The 17,757-nt window shown below is 43.1% G+C and overlaps 1 protein-coding gene across 1 annotated transcript in view; it reads right to left on the bottom strand.

The window, feature by feature from the left end:
- Nucleotides 1-17,757, bottom strand: part of mcama (melanoma cell adhesion molecule a) — a 55,331-nt gene that overhangs the window by 15,928 nt on the left and 21,646 nt on the right. The window contains exons 2-5 of the mRNA XM_069670316.1: nt 3,811-3,944; nt 838-1,066; nt 658-728; nt 476-563 (exon numbers count right to left, since the gene is read on the bottom strand). Of these exons, the coding sequence (XP_069526417.1) occupies nt 476-563; nt 658-728; nt 838-1,066; nt 3,811-3,944 (522 nt within the window). The remainder of the gene's footprint in view (nt 1-475; nt 564-657; nt 729-837; nt 1,067-3,810; nt 3,945-17,757) is intronic.

Raw genomic sequence — 17,757 nt, 5'->3', positions numbered from 1 at the left:
ATATCGTGCAGCCATAACTGGAATTCTGTAGTCAGGTAGGATAGCTTGCTTGTAATAAAAGTATGCTGAAGTTTATTAGACAATTTAATTTAGCTCTTTAACATATTAACATTTGCTAATGAGCACTAAACACACAGTACAGCAAAGGCTGATAGTTTAACAGGTAACAAACCAAAGTATTGAATGACAGTCCCTCCATCCGTTCAGTTTGGACTAAAATTGGTGGACAGACCAACCAACTCTTGACAGCCATAGAGTCTGGCTTCTAGCATGGCTGCAAATATCAGCATTTTTTACCCACAGTGCAATTCCTTGCTACTGATTCAGAGATACTTCTTGTGCGCACTGTCTGCTAATTGTGTTCTGTTTAAATGCACATGAACGGGTCAAAGACATCGCCTGAACTAAACTGAAATAAATATGTTAGTGTGACATGGCACAACCTTTAAAACGGACATCTACGGTTTGCACTTACATCCTGGTGCAGGGATGAGCGGCATGCCGTTCCTGTACCAGGTGATGTTGGGTTTAGGGAAGCCGTTCCGAGCCTCGCATGATGCTACCTGGACAGAGAATCACACACATGAAATGAAACAAATACTGTAAACCAACAGAGATATCAGTAACTAGCTGATGTGTTAGATTAAGTAGACTCACCTTAGACGGCAGCTCATTGGTCACGGATATCCCAGTTTGGACACCCTCGATCACTGGAGCCTCTGGAGGAGCTGAACCAGGAAATAAATCACAAAAAACATGTCATTAAAAGACATCAATCTAAAACACATTCTCAACACTTTGAATCCTCATTTCAGCCACTGATCTGAGCTTCTTTACCAAACACTCTGAGGTGGGTCTTGCCCTCAGCGTTCCCGGCAGCCAGCCCATTAACCTGGCAGAAGAATTCCCTCTCATCAGAGACCTGCACGTTAAGGATGGTGAGTTGAGCCCCCTGCTGGTCTGAAGTCACATTGATGCGGCCGGTGTAGTCTGTGTCATTGTCCGCAATCCGCTCCTGGCCGTCCAGGTAGAAGATCCGCACTCGCGAGCTGCTACCTTCACCTCTCTGCAGACACACAGTCATGCAGTCAGGGCAGCAATGAGTTTACGGTTTCACATTTCAACATGTTGTGTATAAAAAGGTGGACGACATATCAGCCCCTCTCTATCGCCCCCTGCTGACTGCTTTGTCTCATTATCATGGTGTTGGCCAGTTTTTCAATATTGCTTTGTCTTGTCATTCTTAGTCTGGTTCCGCTGTCCTGGTTCCCACATCAACACACCCAACTGCTCTTATCTTCCAACCTGGATCGTCCATTAAACCATTTCTAACCATAGCTTTCTATTCTGTTCCCTGTTTCCCACCTGTCCTGGTCTGGACCTTTTTTCCCCAGATGTTTGTGATTTCCTATTACTGACTTCTGACTGCCTCCTTGTGCTATTTCCCTTTGTTTGAAAGTTATTCATTTGGGTACAGATCCTGTTTAACTGAGCCGTGACAGTGGTTTCTAGACTGAAGTTGAAACAAGCGCCTTGCTCATTAAACATATTGCATTAGCTGTATGATGTAATGCCTCTGCTTGTTTTCCCTGAAGCTTAATATAATATTTCATAAAAGTCTAATGCCTTTGGAGCTCTTTATTTGTCCATTGTAATACGCTTTTGGAAACCCTGGCACAATTCATACATGGAATAAAAAATATATATAGAAGACGTTGAAACCACTGTAATGACTGCTTTTGTCAATCTGCCCCTTTCTGTTGGTGTTTCATTCCTTTTGATTTCAAGTCCCCTTTAGACAATTATGAAAATAATACTTGCAGTCCTAATTTTAGAATACACTTTCTGGTAATATCTGCAAATAAATAAAAGGAGCGTATTGTTTAGTATTGCCCTTTTTACATTGCAATATCACCACAGCACCGTAACGAAGCTCCGCCATTCTTCAAACAAAAAGCATAAGCTTCACATACACGGTGCTGTTCTGTCCTGCCAGCTCCGCTGTTTACACTTACGCAGTTTCAACTGTGTTACACCTCTTTCACTACCTCCAATGCCGTCTCAGAGGCGGAACGACTTCGCCCCACTCTCCTGGCTCAGTGCTTTTTACATAAAAGACGTGCCGTAACAGACACGTTATAATCCTGCCTTGAACTGGCAGTGTAAAAAGGGGCTATTGATTGAGTAATACTCTGTCTTATCGATCTTTAACCCTGAAAAAGCACAGAAGTCAACTGTTTTCAGACACTTTTCCCCTAAAAATACACGATACGAAGAGGCAGCGGTTGAACTCCCTGGGACGCATGGGTAGTGAGTTTACCCGGCTAAAAATGTTTTGTTCTAAGAACATTCTGAGAATGTTACGTGCGATGTTCTGGTCATGTTTTGAGAAAAGTTTATATTTGGTTCCCAGAATGTTCCTTTTAATAGCAGGAGAACGTTCTCTGAAAACATTTTCAGAGAGTTGCAGTGAGAATGTTCAAATCACATTTCAGGAATGTTTTATAAATAACGTTCTGATAGTTCAGGCCGTACTAACATCCTGAAAAGATCCTCAGGATGTCGCAGTGAGCATGTTCTACATTTGTTTTTATGTAACATTGAGCAAATGTTTTATAAAAGGCGTTCTGACATCCCAGGCTTCAATAACATCCTGAAAATATCTTCAGAATGTTGCAGTTAAAACGTTTTGTCTTAGTTTCAGTTTTAACATTTACTTGAAATGATGAAGATCCTTAAAACGTACTTAGAAAAAAACAAATAAACGTTTTCTTTCAAATGTAATTAGAACTTGTAGGTAATGTTAGCCAATGTTATGGCAACGTTCCCTGCTAGCTGGGTCCTGCGTCCCTTTAGATTTAAGCGCCTCAGAGAGGCAGGACGTGTACCTAGTAACATCACTGAGTCTATGATATTTTTTTTTTAAAAGGGAAAATAGTGTAGGTGATGACGGTCACTGGGTCCACCCAATGACTGTATTTATACAGATGGACGACACGTCTCCATCTGCTCCCATTGTACGTAATTTATGCCAAAATAGCCCCTGTGATAGGCGCTGCCATCTTGCGATGGTGATGTCATACGGAGCCAGAGTCTGCGCAGTAGAGATCGGCAAGTGAAGCGGCCGTAGCCACTTCCGCTAACCCAAACACACACTTAACTTACTGAAAAAACAGCAAGGATCCCGCACACCGGCGTGTTTAACAGCAGAACAGCTTCTCTGTGTTGGTCTGAGGTTAACGTTCACAGGTATGGAAACTTCAATGACTGTAGTGATTGTTTTAGTTACGTTTCCACTCGCAGATCGTCCTCCACTCTGCTCACCTGGAACTGATCGGCTAATTAAAAATAAACTTGTCTGAAAAATGAACACTTGGACATAAATCAGCATGATAATAACTAGCTATAATGACAGAAACCATGTTTGAGAAAAATTTATGGGGCGTGTATTTTGATTTTATAGTTTGACTCATGTCCCATCTGTTAACATGGAGGAGGCGGGCTTTATGACCTATACTGCAGCCAGTCAGCAGGGGGCGCCCAAAATGATTTGGCTTCACTTTTAGGGAGCTGTCATGTCGTCCATCTTTTTATACAGTCTATGGGTCCACCCATCACATAACTGCAGTATTGCGGTCATGCGGTTACCATCACAGCACTAATGATTCTAAAGCTCTAAAATGGGCTCTGGCCCCCTAGCCATAACTCAATTGGCTGCCTTTAAGGGGGGCAGCTCCACAACATACATTTGTGGTTGGTTAGTTCCTGACTGGCAGTGTCAGTTTTCGCAGCAGGTCCTGCAGTACTCACCACAAACCACTGGATCATGACGAAGCTGGGCTCATTGTTGGCGTCAGTGAAGCTGTACTGGCAGGGGATCTGCGCCGAGTCGTCCAGGTAAACCTCGACACTCTCATGCATAGTCACCTCCACCTTGGCCCACGCTGAAACACACAAATACATGCACATAAATCAACTCCATGTTTTCTGCAGGTAGTTCACCATATCATTCCAGAACCATTCAAATCCATTTAACAGTTTAAACGCAACAAAAGTTTGGCATTTCTCTACGAGCGGGTTTTTCTTACCTAAATGTAATTTTAATTTTGACTCCTCACCCTACTCTAATTCTTAAGTGCATTGTGTTTGGCAGATGACTGGCTGTCTACTTGGAAGCAGTCTGCCATGTTAAGAGAACAAAGAAGAAAAGGCTTCTTGTCCACATGGCATCATTTTCATCCTCCTTCTGCCTGGCTGACTGTAGCCACAAAACCACATCTTGGCCAGAAAACCAGTTCCCTAGACATCATCGGGGGAATGCAGGCATGGGAAGGCTAGCCAGTTTGACATTGGGCTGTTGATTCAGAGAGCCAAGAGCTTTTTCAGCCATGTTGGACTTGGCTGCTGACACAGAGGGGCCCGCTCGCACAGTGACAAAGAAAAACAAGATGGCATAAAAAGTCCATTTTCTGGTTTAGAGTTGTTATGCAAGATGGTAAAGGATACTTCCCCTCCTCTCGTCTCCTTCTTACACAGTCAGGTGGCATTGACTAATTTACCTTCTTTCTCTTATCTCTACGGCTTGTGCGTACACTTGGCTTTGTTTCTCTACGTTTGCTCTGCAGGACTTTTGTTCAGAAACAGACCAGTTCCTCTTGAAAAAGTTCATGTCCTTTTATCCAGAGAAATCATCACCTGAGTCTAGTGTTTGCAGAGTGAGATGATGCACTTATTCATTCTTCTATTGATTTTGGACGTCAAAAGTCTGTCCATAAGATATCTTTTGTTCGGATGTTGTGGTTGTTTAAGTTTCAGATGCATGTAGTGGAATAAAAAGTACAATATTCCCCTTTAAAACGCAGCGAAACAGACAAATAAAGCAGCAGAAAATGGAAATATAAATTTGTATTTCTTCACGTCTGCCTCTGTAAATGTTTCTTGATTTCTCTTGGAGTGTAGCATAGTTTTTTGTCACTTTAACTGTCCATTGTGAGTCTGATATTATGTAAGTGCAATGCCAAACAGATGGAGAACGTTTGGAAGTATGGTACCACATTAAATATACTGTACACTTCAGAAAACAGATGGCTATACAAAAGACTATAAGAAACTGGTTTAAACAGAATTGTATTGTGTTTGTTGATACTAATAGAGCCCAAATCGTAGGTGCACCACTGTTGGGAGAACATAAATTTAAAGGTTTAAGAAACAAAAAACAAAAAATAAAACTGTGGATATCCTAGTTTTAGTTTTGACGATTCAATGGTTTTGTAAAAATGAAGGAAAAACAATTAGCAAAGGGCCGGGCCTCGCTGTCCTCGCTCTCCTCGTATGTGTTTTCAGCGTTGGTTGAAACAGACCAAGCATGAAAGGAGCTTTAAGAGTCCAGTTGCCACCCTGCTGCCCCCATTCAGCCGGCTGCTCCCCCATCACCCACCCTGTCTCCCCCACAGTCTCAGCACCAATCATTTCACAACTCATTTTTTTTCCCTCCTAACCCTCCCTCCTTTCTTGGTCCTATGCGCAGCCAACCATTCCTTTCAAGAAAACGGGCACGCCATTGTTCCCCCACCTGGGTGGACCAGATCCCTCCCTCACACACACACATACACACACACACACCCAAAACACCAAACAGCCAAAAGATGCTTTTCCATCCCTAAACCAAAGGTTAGAAACAGTTCATCGCGTACTGGAGTTGTTGTTTATTATGACAAAGATGACGTGAGAAGGCTCTGAGACAAGCAGCAGATTATGGAGGCTCCAGAACAAAATATGTCACAGAAGTCAGTGTAAAAAATGTTGTGTCTCTTTGAGGCCGTGCTGCTAACTTTTCAGCTAATCCGATTAGCACCGGGGGGCTGCCAGGGATTTAGCTTCCGAAGCCAACCTGGGACCGGCCTTATCTGTTCCTGTTGTGACTTTATGCTGCACGGACTTTAGCACAAACACACATGACCCATGATCTATGGACCCTGACAACCAAAACTGCTGCCTGCCTGGCAGTGGGTGTGTGTGTGCATACATTTGAGGCTGTCTGCTGTCTGGGTCCAGATGATACTAAGCTAATTCATTCAGAAAAAAAAAAAACACACAGCACTCCAGAATATTTGGATGTGTTGACAGGATCAGGCCTGTGGCTGCACAACAAGATCCCAAATGGCATGTGAGAGGATGAACGACGGGAGGGGGCAGGGAGAGAGACTTTTACCAGTTCAACCACAAACACAGCTACATTTCAAGCAGCTCATTAACTCCTTCACTAGAGAAAGATTTGCTTACAAAATGCTGCCACAACATTATCTATTTTTTAACACTATATTGCATTAAAGACCACAATGGAGCTCACTTCCATGTCAGGTTTATAGAGGTGTTTAAATGTTGATGATTCTTTTCCGTTCCTCCCCACGGTTTCTCTCGTTTTTGATCCAGAAACTGATTTCAGTGCTGTCATCCTGCCAGTCGTCACAGCAGGGCTGGGTATCCCTCTAAAAAATCTTCAACTCTAGTGCCAATAAAATACATCTTGGTGCCAGTACCAAAATATTGTCTCTACCTTACTTTAAGAAATATGGACCCCCCTTTGTTCATATCGATCCAAACTTCTCACGTATAAGATGACTCACACTGAGACAAGATAAAAAATTGAATGAAGACAAAGTGAACATGCTGATAAATCCGACCAGACATCCAATGTCAGCTTTTAGTACTTGCTATTTTTAGCCATGCTAGCAGCGTTGCTCTAGAGATTCAGCATCAGTCGGTCAGGCAGTCCTCTACTCTGGTGCAGACTGAGATTTCTCTGAAACCTTTCTGTGCAGAGAATTATACTGATTTAAGGGATTGCCTTCCTTCAACAGCAGGTCTGAGTTCTTATCAAAAGTGTAAAATATTTCTGCTGGTTGGATTTTCCCTAAATGGATGAATTGTATTAACTTTGGTGACTTAACTCTGCTTGCACGCTGGTGTAGTGGTTAGCACTGTTGCCTCACAGCTAGAAGGTTCCTATTTCGAGTCCTGGTTCGAACGCAGTGGGTTAGCATGTTCTCCCCGTGCATGCGGGTACTCAGGCTTCCTCTCACAGTTCAAAAACATGCTTGTTAGGTTCACTGATGACTCTAAAATTGTCTGTAGTGCGAGTATGAAAGGTTGTCTGTCTCTATGTGTCAGCCAAGTCACTGACTGGCAATTAGTCCAGGTGTAACCCCGCCTTTCGCCCAATGACAGCTGGGATAGACTCCAGCCCCCCAAACCCTGAACAGGATAAGCCGTCTAGGTAATGGATAGATGGATAGATTACTTAACTTTTCATCCAGCACCATCATCAGGTCTTTTTTAATTGCCCATGCTTGTTTAAGTTGTACTGGTTTATTATTCCAAACACCTGCAGGCCAAACTTACGACTTTCTACACATCAAGTGTTTGCAATAGGCAAATGTTAGCACAACACCACACTGACCTAAGACGGCGAACACAACCTGCTAAACATAAGAAAGTTAGTAAAATGCTGACAGACTCCGAGTACTCTGGAAAACCTCTGAGAAGATCTGACCAAAGGAACCACCATGGATGTTCCATGTTGGAATTCCAATGAGTTCCCTCTGTGCAAACTTCTGAGCTTGGTTTATGGACTGAACATGTGACTGGGCCAATTCTAGTGTTATAGATGACAACATAAAATAAAGGAATAATAAATGTGTTCCTCTCTTCCTTTCCTTACATCCTTGGGTTTCCTGATAAATAACCACAAGCCAAGAAAAATAAACTTCAAAAAGTGGTGATTTGACTTTTCCTCTGCAATAAAACGCTTCATTTAGGAGTGTATGAACAAATGTTTGCTAGGGGAAGGATCTTATTTGTTCGCTTTGATAACAGAGCATGTTAGACAGGACACAGACAGAATTAAGAGACTATAGCAAGACAATCAATTCATTTCCTGTCCTCCCATTTAAGCAAACATACCCACACAATGCTCTCATAATACAATTAGACAATAGCAGGCATAATGAGGGGGATACCTCCAGGACAGCCTCTGCATACAGTCGCTCATTATGCGCCTAACACACAGACAATACCCTCAGACGCTAACTTAAGTGGTCACCATTATTGGCTTTCCCGTTTGATTAAGGCTGTCAGCTTAGGGGTCCAGTAGATCTGCAGCTCCAGCACAGATAAGAGTGCAAATCACCTCTGACACAACAAACCGGCCTCATTTACTGGGCCAAACCCTAATCCCTCACATGACTGCTGAGCCATGAAATGAGACTGAATGCTTCTGAGAACATGAAAATGTCCTGAAATAAATGATCTATAAACCCACGTCCGCTGGTTGTGTCAGGCTGGTTTTTGGGGAGAGTATTGGAAAACAATAGAAAGGAATATTTTCATTCTGTAATAGAATTTGTAAGGCTGAAACCACAGGAAACATGGCGCCTGGGGCTTGGATGTAAAATATAGGAAATACAGGATCAAAGAAATGGCTGAACAAAGGGATACACCATTTCCTGCATATGTGATGTCATATTTTATGCCACATTTACATTCTGGGAATGAAAATCAGTCTTTATGACAACTTTTCGGACTTTTCCAGGACCTGCAGAGTCCCTGAATGAAACTTGTGTGTGGACACTGAGTGCATCTCCGAGAGCGCGGGGTGTAAAAAGCTAGCATGTAAGTGTGGATGACAGGGAGGAGGATTTCTCAATACGCCGCCCTGGTGTGGTGTCGAACACCTGGGGGACACTCTGCACCGCCCGACATCAAAGAGTGCAGACACACACTCCAACACAGTGAAAGCATACAGCCCTACAGTGGAGATGAGAGCTCCTTGTCCCACTGATGCGGCTGTGCTTTCAGGAGCAGCATCTGGCACAAATCTCCCAGCAGCCAGTTCCCTGGGTGACAGTGAAGGGTCCAGGCTTTATTCTTTCACATAGAGAGATAAGGAAGTGCAGCAAATCTCCTCAAAGGCACCTCTTTATGCATCGGTGATCCCCTCTTTCAGGCAGCAGAGCACATCACAGCTCCGGCCCCGGGCCTCGCTCAGAGTCCTGTTGAGGGGGACTCGCTCAGGTCAAGACTATCGGAGAGGATGGGGTTGACTCAGAGTTTACCTTAACAAGACTTAAGATTGTGCTCTGTTTCATCAGAATGCAATTTTAACCGGGCAGGAGGCAACTTCTTCTTGCACACCTCTTGTGTAATTCTTTGACTCCAAACAATTGCACATGCACCAAGCTAACCGGAATCGTGCAGGTTAATGGTTCCTAAAGATTAGGCTGAACAAAGGCTTTTATTTGGAAATTATTTCACATGATTATACTTTTCTTCCTCTTTTTGCAAATACACGCACAAATGTTTTGTTGCATCAGAAATATACAGGTATGACATTGTGCTCGTTTCCACTGAAGAAACTCTTCACCGGTCAGAGCTTTGCTGGCAGGATAAAGAATATTAACACATCCTTCTACACACCTGGCTAGCTACCTAGCTCCATCCATACAAACTGTGACAGGAAAATGGCCATAAGTGAGAATCAGATTCATCTGGCTGTGCTGTTCAGCTTGCAGAAAAAACAGCTCAGATCGGGACGTTCTTGTGGACATATTTGTGAGTGGTTATTCGAGGTTGGCTGTATAAATAAAATGGACTTTGACTGTTGGTTGTGGTGGGGAAGAGGATATTTAATGAGGTTGCCAAAATCATTTAAACGTCAGGCTTGCTTTTTGTTCTGCTGAGCTTAAAACTTTTTTTGTGGCTGTGCAGAAATCTTTGAACATGCTGGATTTCAGCTTGGTTAGACACACCTCAGCCCTCCTTGAGTTTTCTTCTATATTTACATTGCAAGATCTTTGCATTAAATGTGTCAACAAAGTGGTTGAGTTTATGCTTTAAATTTTCAAGAAGAAGTCTGCCCTGCCATGCTCACTCTTGAAACAATCCCAGCTGGGATTATTTCTTGTTTCAACGGGTTTCACTGCATCCTCCAAGCTCTAACAATCAGTCCGCCAACACTGGTTTTAAAAGATTTGCTAATCATTCCTGCTGGTTAGCAACTACTTCAGCAGCTGCATTAATTTTTCATCATCGCACCCGATGGGTGAGACTTCATTAAAGGAGTAACGTGAATGTTTTATTAATGCTTGTATCTGATGTTCAGCAGTGAGCGTGGCTTGTTCCTCCTCGTTCACTACTATCAATAGACCCCCTCCGGAGATGCTGGGCTCCGGCATGCAGGTTGCTCCGCAGCCACACGATGGCTAATTAAAGGTCAACAGGCTAAACACTGTATCTACATCAAGGGGGGCTTGCTTCAGCTTTCAGCAGAACAAAAACAAATTCCAGTAATGAGCCTAAGTTTCCTCATTTTCCTAAAAAGTCATTAAGCAGTCCTGAAACTCAACCCCACAGCTAAAAATGTGGAAATACAAACATTAATTTATTATGTAGTCGTACTGTTTGCCAAAACGAGACCCGCTCCAACTCCTACAGTCGTGGATTACTTATTATCTACTACCTGAAACAAGCCTCAATGCAGGCTAATGCTGGAGCCGGGAAAAGCAGTAATTACAGCTCAAGGATCCAGAAATACTCCTGACCACAACGTGTGTAATTCTGTTTGGTTTCCATTTCAAGCATAACTATAAATTCAAGGACACACGATTAGATTTCCTTCCCCTAAATGGGTTGGTATGTTTTGACAAAATACAAACCACAAGTATGAAGCACATACTTGACCCAGAACTGCAGACGTCAAAACAACCCGATATATGAAGCTCTGGATCCATTTCCACCAATTAACCAAATGAGCCCACTTCACCGAACGTAGGCTGAATGACGTTTCGAGGTCGACAGAATCTGGAAGCAGCAGTGATTCCCTCTTCATCTCATATTAAAGTGTGTGAAAGACGAGACATTTAAGGTAAGAGGGGCCAGGTATGAGGCCTCCGCTGTTATTCTAACACTATAAATAGGAGACCTTTTTTCCAATCAAACCTCTGACGACAGCACGCTGACTTGCTGCTGTAGTCCAACAAAGGCCTTCTTATCCCGGCCCCTGTGGTCATCATCTCACTGCTGAGTATCCCTGAAAGCTACAAACTGGCTGCCAACTAAATCAGCTTTCCCTCAACCATCCCGCAGGAAGGGCCGGCCTGAGGTAATCACTTCCATTTCACTCTTCAGAAACCGAAAGCTGGGCCAACTTTGAATAACAAAAGTCACAGTTTGAAGAGCATCGGACGTGTTCAGAACTACTTTTTGGCGCTTTTGCCCTCATCGGATGGTTGACTGTGTAAAAAGAGGTGAAAAATGCAGACAGTGAGGGTTATGACCACATCAATAACCACCAGGATGTTCTGCAGGATTTGTTTAATCAATGCAATGGAATCTAATTTTCCGATTACATGTACTGCAATTAGCGTGGCCAAGTAAATACCTATTAAGAAGAAGTTGAAGACACAATAGCAGAATTGGTTTCAGCCAACTGACCTCACTGTTCCTAAAATAACTGCAGAGTTTTATGATATGTAGAAACCCAAGCTCCTGACGTCAAATCTGGGTTAGCCTCTGTTCCACCAGCTTCTGGAAAAACGACATCCCTAATGAAGTTTTCCTGCACGTCTGTGTAGGAAGCTAATGTCATTTAGTGCGGTCAAAGTTCCCTATGAAAGCTCTTTACTTAAACATTTTGCCATTATTCTCATCCAACTTACTAACTAAATTCTTAGACTCACAATTCTGATGTTACCTTATGTGACCCATCATCGTTTTGCCTGTAAACAGTCCATGGATATTGCTGTTATGTTCTTTAAAGCTCATGTGATGAGTTTTAGCTGGTTAGACTGAAACAAATCCTGAATTTCCCCCCTGGGGATCAATAAAGGATTATCTTATCTTACATACTGTACCACGATATGACAAAAGCAAACAAGAACATCAGAAATAAGATTTACTTTGTCTATTTGGTCATTTGTAAAGCCTGTAAAATCTAATACTGGGTCGGTGTAAGACGAGGTGATGAACAGCACACTGCCGAACAGGGGTGGGAAACGCAGGGTAACTCACGATGCGATACGCGGCCCACGATTAAGATAATATCACGACACAGCGTTTCTACGATAATTGATTGCAAGACAATCATGTAACGATACATCACAATATCTGATTGATAGAAAGGCAAACATTGTCCCGCTGTCTTCCTCTATCTCGCTGTCAGCTTCTTCTTTGGCCAATTATTTTCCGTTCACGACACCTTCCTTCATGTCGTAAGCACCACTGTGAAGTAGGACTGAACGATTTTGAAAAAATATCTAATTGTGTTTATTTTGACTTATATCGCAATTTCCATATGATTTGCGATATTAATCAAATCAAATCAAATTGTATTTGTATAGCGCCAAATCATAACCAGAGTTATCTCAAGACACTTTACAGAAAGAGCAGGTCTAGACCGACTCTTTGTTATGTTATTTAAAGAGAGGCCCAACATGAATCCACCATGAGTAGCACTTAGCAATATTCGGCACATTGGCAGAAAAACTTCCTTTTATTCTATTCTATTAAAGGGAATGATCATTTTTGCAGGCCAGAGCACTTCTGGCCTACACAACCCTAACTCAACATATATATATTAAAATGGCATTTTAACACACATTTCACCCTTAAAAAATATCTGCGATTGAAAAAGTGCGGAAGCCAATATTGCGATTTCGATTAAATTCTAAATATATATTAAATCTACTAACGAAACACACCACATGTCCCACTGCAAAGATTCACAGTGAGTGACAAGTGTAACTGTTGGATGATGTTTTTTGTCAGAAAACACGACTTAAATACGACCACTCAAAAGTTTGGACACATTTTCTCATACAAGTGAATGGGAAAGTGTGTCCAAACTTTTGACTGGTCGTGTACGTACAGAACAGGATCAGCAAAGAGCTAAGAGGTACCGCTTTGTGTACAGCGGTCGCCGAGCTGGACACAAAATGTAAGTTCCTCACAGTAGCTTTAAATAGCATCGCAAGAGCTACAAGATCTGCTGCTGCCAATCTTCCCATCATCACCAGCACCCTGAGGATGTTCCAGGACATTTCAGTAGGAGTTTCCGTGATCTAACTTGGGATCCTTTCCTCTCTATTTTCTTCTGCATTTCGGCCTTCACCCAATGAATGTTCTTTACGTCAATAGACTGGAATCTGTTAAGTCTCTCTTTGCGTCTACACTTGATAAATAATGTTACGGCTTTCATAGAAATTGAGCGCTCGGTTAAGAAGAAATCAAGGAGCTGCCAGAAAGCAGGAAACTTTCCTCGACTTCACATCCACCACACAATCATTTATGCAAACAGGCTGAATCTATTTAGCAGGAAAGCCTCATCATGTATTTGATTGAGTCGGCTGGATTTTACATAAAAATCGTACACAATGAGCTTTAATGGTGATTGCGAGCGACGCCCCTATCACACACCCATCGCTGTAAACGTGCATTCGTATCTGTTTGAACTATTATTTTGTGGCTCTGGTTCTGTTTGCATCTGAATTTATTAGCATTCAATCTGTGTCTGTCCGACTACAAAGGCGTATTTGTGCACTCCCTCTCCTTTTATCCCGTCAGCCAGACATGAGGCGAGCTGTCGGGCGAGTGTGCCACACCCAGTTTACCGGGATCAAAATGGCGAACCCCAAACCCCCCCTCCCCTCAAATCCCCTGCTGAGAACCTTAATGCTCTCAAAGAGAATATCAGAGTGATCACAGGTGCACTGCTGTGTTAATGAGGAGGAGAGGCTAGTCCCGTGCCCAGACCAGTCCTACTAACCCCCCTACACACACACACACACAGCAACCAGCACATACACATGCACTGTATATGATTGGAAAGCCCTGTTGTGTGGACAGTATTAAATTATTGACCCCCATGACACCCCTAGTTCCATGGTGAGTTATATACTACAAACTATTTTTCACAGATGTGTAATACTTCTATGATTATTGTTACCTGCCTTTCAGCTTTGTTCTCCTTGCTTTACGCTGTATGTCTTTGTCTATCTCCATTTTAATTGCAACTGTGTGAAACTTTGACGTTACATCCAGACCATCGTTTCTGATGGGTTACGCCTCGTGTCCGAAACACTTTGAGCCTCAGAATGAAAACGATGAAGCAGAAACCAACGCTGGCGTCCTGATTGGGTCTTATCAGTCACGACTTCCCTGAGTAACAGTTCCTCCTGGTAGGCAGTCCAAAACAAAGACATCTCAGGTCCTACTTTTGCCCATTGTAGTTTTCTGTATTATAGCCAACCAACCAAGCAACCTACCAACGTACCACAGAGCAGAGAATCCAGATTTTCAGTTTGGATTGGCCAAAGAGCAACGAAAAACGTGTGTTCACTTAAGCCCCTTTTACACAGGAAGTTTAAGACAGAACTGTTGCGCCTGTCTTACACCTGGCTGCCTGTGTAAAAGTGACAGAGGCAAAATGGTGGGGTAAAGTTGGTCCGCAATCACACAGGCATCGGAGGTAGTAGCAGAGGTAGTAACAGAGGTGAAAGGGCGTCTGTGTAAACAGCACCTTCTGTGTATGTGAAGCTTGTTGCTTCCACAACGCCATAATGCTGTGTACAACCACACAATGAGACACTGTGTGGTTCAGTGTAAAAGTATAAAGGCGACGTAAAGGTGGAGCTTTGTTACAGAGTCTCTGTGTAAAAAGAGGTTTTCCTGGCCAATGCTGCTGCTCCTGATTGTGACTGCTGAGGAGTGAAAACGGGCAGAGCTCCAATCAGCTCACAAACTTAAGTCTTCACAATCCTGTTTCTACAACTGACCGTACTCCCAGCTGAACTACAAAGATCCCCTCTGTGTTAGAAGTGATAAGACGCTGTGTGCTCTCAGAGGAGGAGAGTATAACAGGAACCTGGATCAGATACAGCTGGATGTTACAAAAGGTCAGGTAGAAGAAGTTCCTCCCATACGAAGAGTTCAAAGACTCTTCAACAGACCACATAAGCTCTCTGCGCTTGGTGGAACAAGACACAACACTTTTGATGTTGGGTTTCCCTTAAATTTGTCACAAGATCTGAATGTGATACCAACCAAACACAGGAAACACTGTTAATTATGAGTTTAAAATGAGCCTTTCAGTTCGAAGGAAGTTAGTAAATAAGCTACATGCAGCTTCCTTTAAAGCCAAAGACCTGTTTAAAAAGTCCATGTTCTACTTCTGAGGGTCTATCAGTGTTTGCCATCTCACTTTGATATTTAAAGCAAAATTTGAGCAGACAGGCATGCAGCTGTTTTGGGAGAAGAGAGAGATGAAAAGCAGCGATATGAGGGTCTGCGTCTGTGTGTGTGGGTCGAAGAATTCACCCTGCACTGGAGTCTTATCAACCACATCACTTCAACAGAGAGCTCTCAAGCTCGTCGACTGCAGCAGGACAACAGATTAAACCAAAAATGAAGCCGATTTTAAACTCAGATTTGACTTTCTAAAGTCTGTTTTGTCTTGGTGATCAGTAAATCGTGTGTTTGGGGAGCTTTGTAGATCTTCCACAGCTAGGTGAAGGACAATTATGCAGGTTAAGGAGAGCGCAGGACACGCAGTGGCAGGCTGCGCAGGGCTGGGGGAGGGAAACTTGTGGATGGGGAGCAAACAAAGCACATGTGGGCTTCAGCTTGAGTTATCACTGGAGCAATCATTATATCCTCCACCTCCAGGTAAACAGTTGAAATATGGAAAACGTATTTAACCGGCAAACACAGTGCGATGCCCGATTACTTCTCATTTTGTTGCAGCGAAATTTGAGCCAGGTTCAAATTTCTTTTTGTTGTACCGCGCTGCAAAGTCTCCCCCGCTTGGGTCGATGTAGTTAAATTAATGTTTTGACAGCGCTAATGTCAGCCTGAAGATGGCCAAAATCAACAGACAGAATGCTTGACTTAGCCAACTGAGAAAATAATCAATAAATTGGTACAGATGTACTAATTTAGAGATGTTTAAATACCAGGGGTGGGACTCACAGGGTAACTTACAATACGATACAATACGCAATATGATACGCGATACGATTCGCTGATACAATACACGGCCCACGATAACATCACAATACAGCGATTCTGCAATAATTGATATTCCAAGACAATCATATAATGATACATCACGATATCCGATAACTGAAGAATACAAAAGGTAAAGTGTAGGATTAGTGTATTTATTCGCTGCAATTTGGTGTCAGTTTCACAGAATTTGACACAAACTGTGTATGTACGTGTTTCAGGTAAATTCAACACAACTTTGGATTTGAAAGTGGCCGGCGCATCTTTTAACTTCTTTTCACCGCTGTCCGACACTATCCCGCTGTATTCTTCTTCTTCTTTTCTCCTGCTGTCAACTTCTTCTCTATTTCCATTCACGTTACCCTCCTACATGTCATAAGCACCACCGTGAGGAAGTAGTGACATAAAAAGCACCATACATTTAACTTAAAATACAGATATTTGGCGCCAGCCTATCGATATTGCACGAGCCAGGATGACGATATATTGCTGCATCGATATTTTGTCCTACCCTTGTTAAATACAAATGTTTCTTTTCTGATTCAGATACTTGAGTATCCGCCGAGTCTCATCCAATAACAGCACGATTTAATAAAAATACATGTTATTGGTTTGTTATCACTGATTGCTGACACTTTGCAAGCGTCGACTAACTTCACATTCTCTGCTAGCACTGCACTGTTGTTGTTTGTTATTGTCATCAGATCGGTGCACTGACTGGAGGCCGATACCGATATTGGAACAACTCTATGCTAATTACATAACTGTTTTCATATAATGACCATACCTACAGTGCATATGAATGTTTTGTCTGTTCTCCCGATAACCTGTGCTGTTGTGTGCATGTAAACAGAGTCAAAGGTTCAAAGCATTTCTCCTTCGCTGCAGCCTTGTTGACTCGTCTCGCAGAGCTCACGCGTGTATTTTCACAACAAACCTGCCCCGTATTTCACATCCAAACACGCCGCATGCCTCTAGGAAGTAAATAACTTTCTCCTTCTACTCTCACAGGAGTCACATGCCTGCAGTCGGTCAGACACAATGTCAGACACAATGATATATCTGTGTTCAGAACTCATAACCAGTTTCATTGTTTGATATGAGAGCAGCTCTACGCCTCCTTTATCTTCATCTCCAGACTGGAAGACTCCAGTTCTCAGGGCTCGGCAGACAATATCCTCCGCTTGTTTGACTCACTCGGCCGCAGCGTGCCAAGACCTTGAGCCAGCGCTGTGGTTATGACTGGATTCCCAGTCGTCTGGTGGCACTGTGTCCTGCTGCGCTGGGGAGGACGGAGGAGGTGGGGTTCACGTTGACAGAAGCAGCTGTGAACAATAGTCACGTCGCCCCCATTCCCATGCTTAGAGGACAGGGGCAGCTGGAGAGGGAGGGGGCTCCGACAACACCTGTGGGCGGCCCATTTGTCAAGTGATTTGTGGGAAGGAGTAGAGGAGATGTGAGAAGAGAGGAACGAGGGCAAACAGGGGTGTATGTGTGTGTGAGTGTGTGTGCCGAGAGAGGGGAGGGTAACTTAGAAGAGTATTATCAAAGGACCACACAGAGTGAAATGCCACTTGATTTCCTGCTCACACACACCTGTGCAGGAAAATCTCACACTTCCTCAAACTTCCCCCCCAACTCACGCCATGTTCAGGTACTGTCGAAAAAGTAAGAAATTCCTATATTTTTTCAGATTACTGG

This window comes from Semicossyphus pulcher, unplaced genomic scaffold, assembly GCF_022749685.1.
Source record: "Semicossyphus pulcher isolate SPU_LCO1_2020_fin unplaced genomic scaffold, fSemPul1.0.p SCAF_10, whole genome shotgun sequence".
In the NCBI taxonomy this organism is placed as follows: domain Eukaryota; kingdom Metazoa; phylum Chordata; class Actinopteri; order Labriformes; family Labridae; genus Semicossyphus; species Semicossyphus pulcher.
Note: the sequence above shows the minus strand (reverse complement) of the source record. Positions and strands in the feature narration are given on the sequence as shown.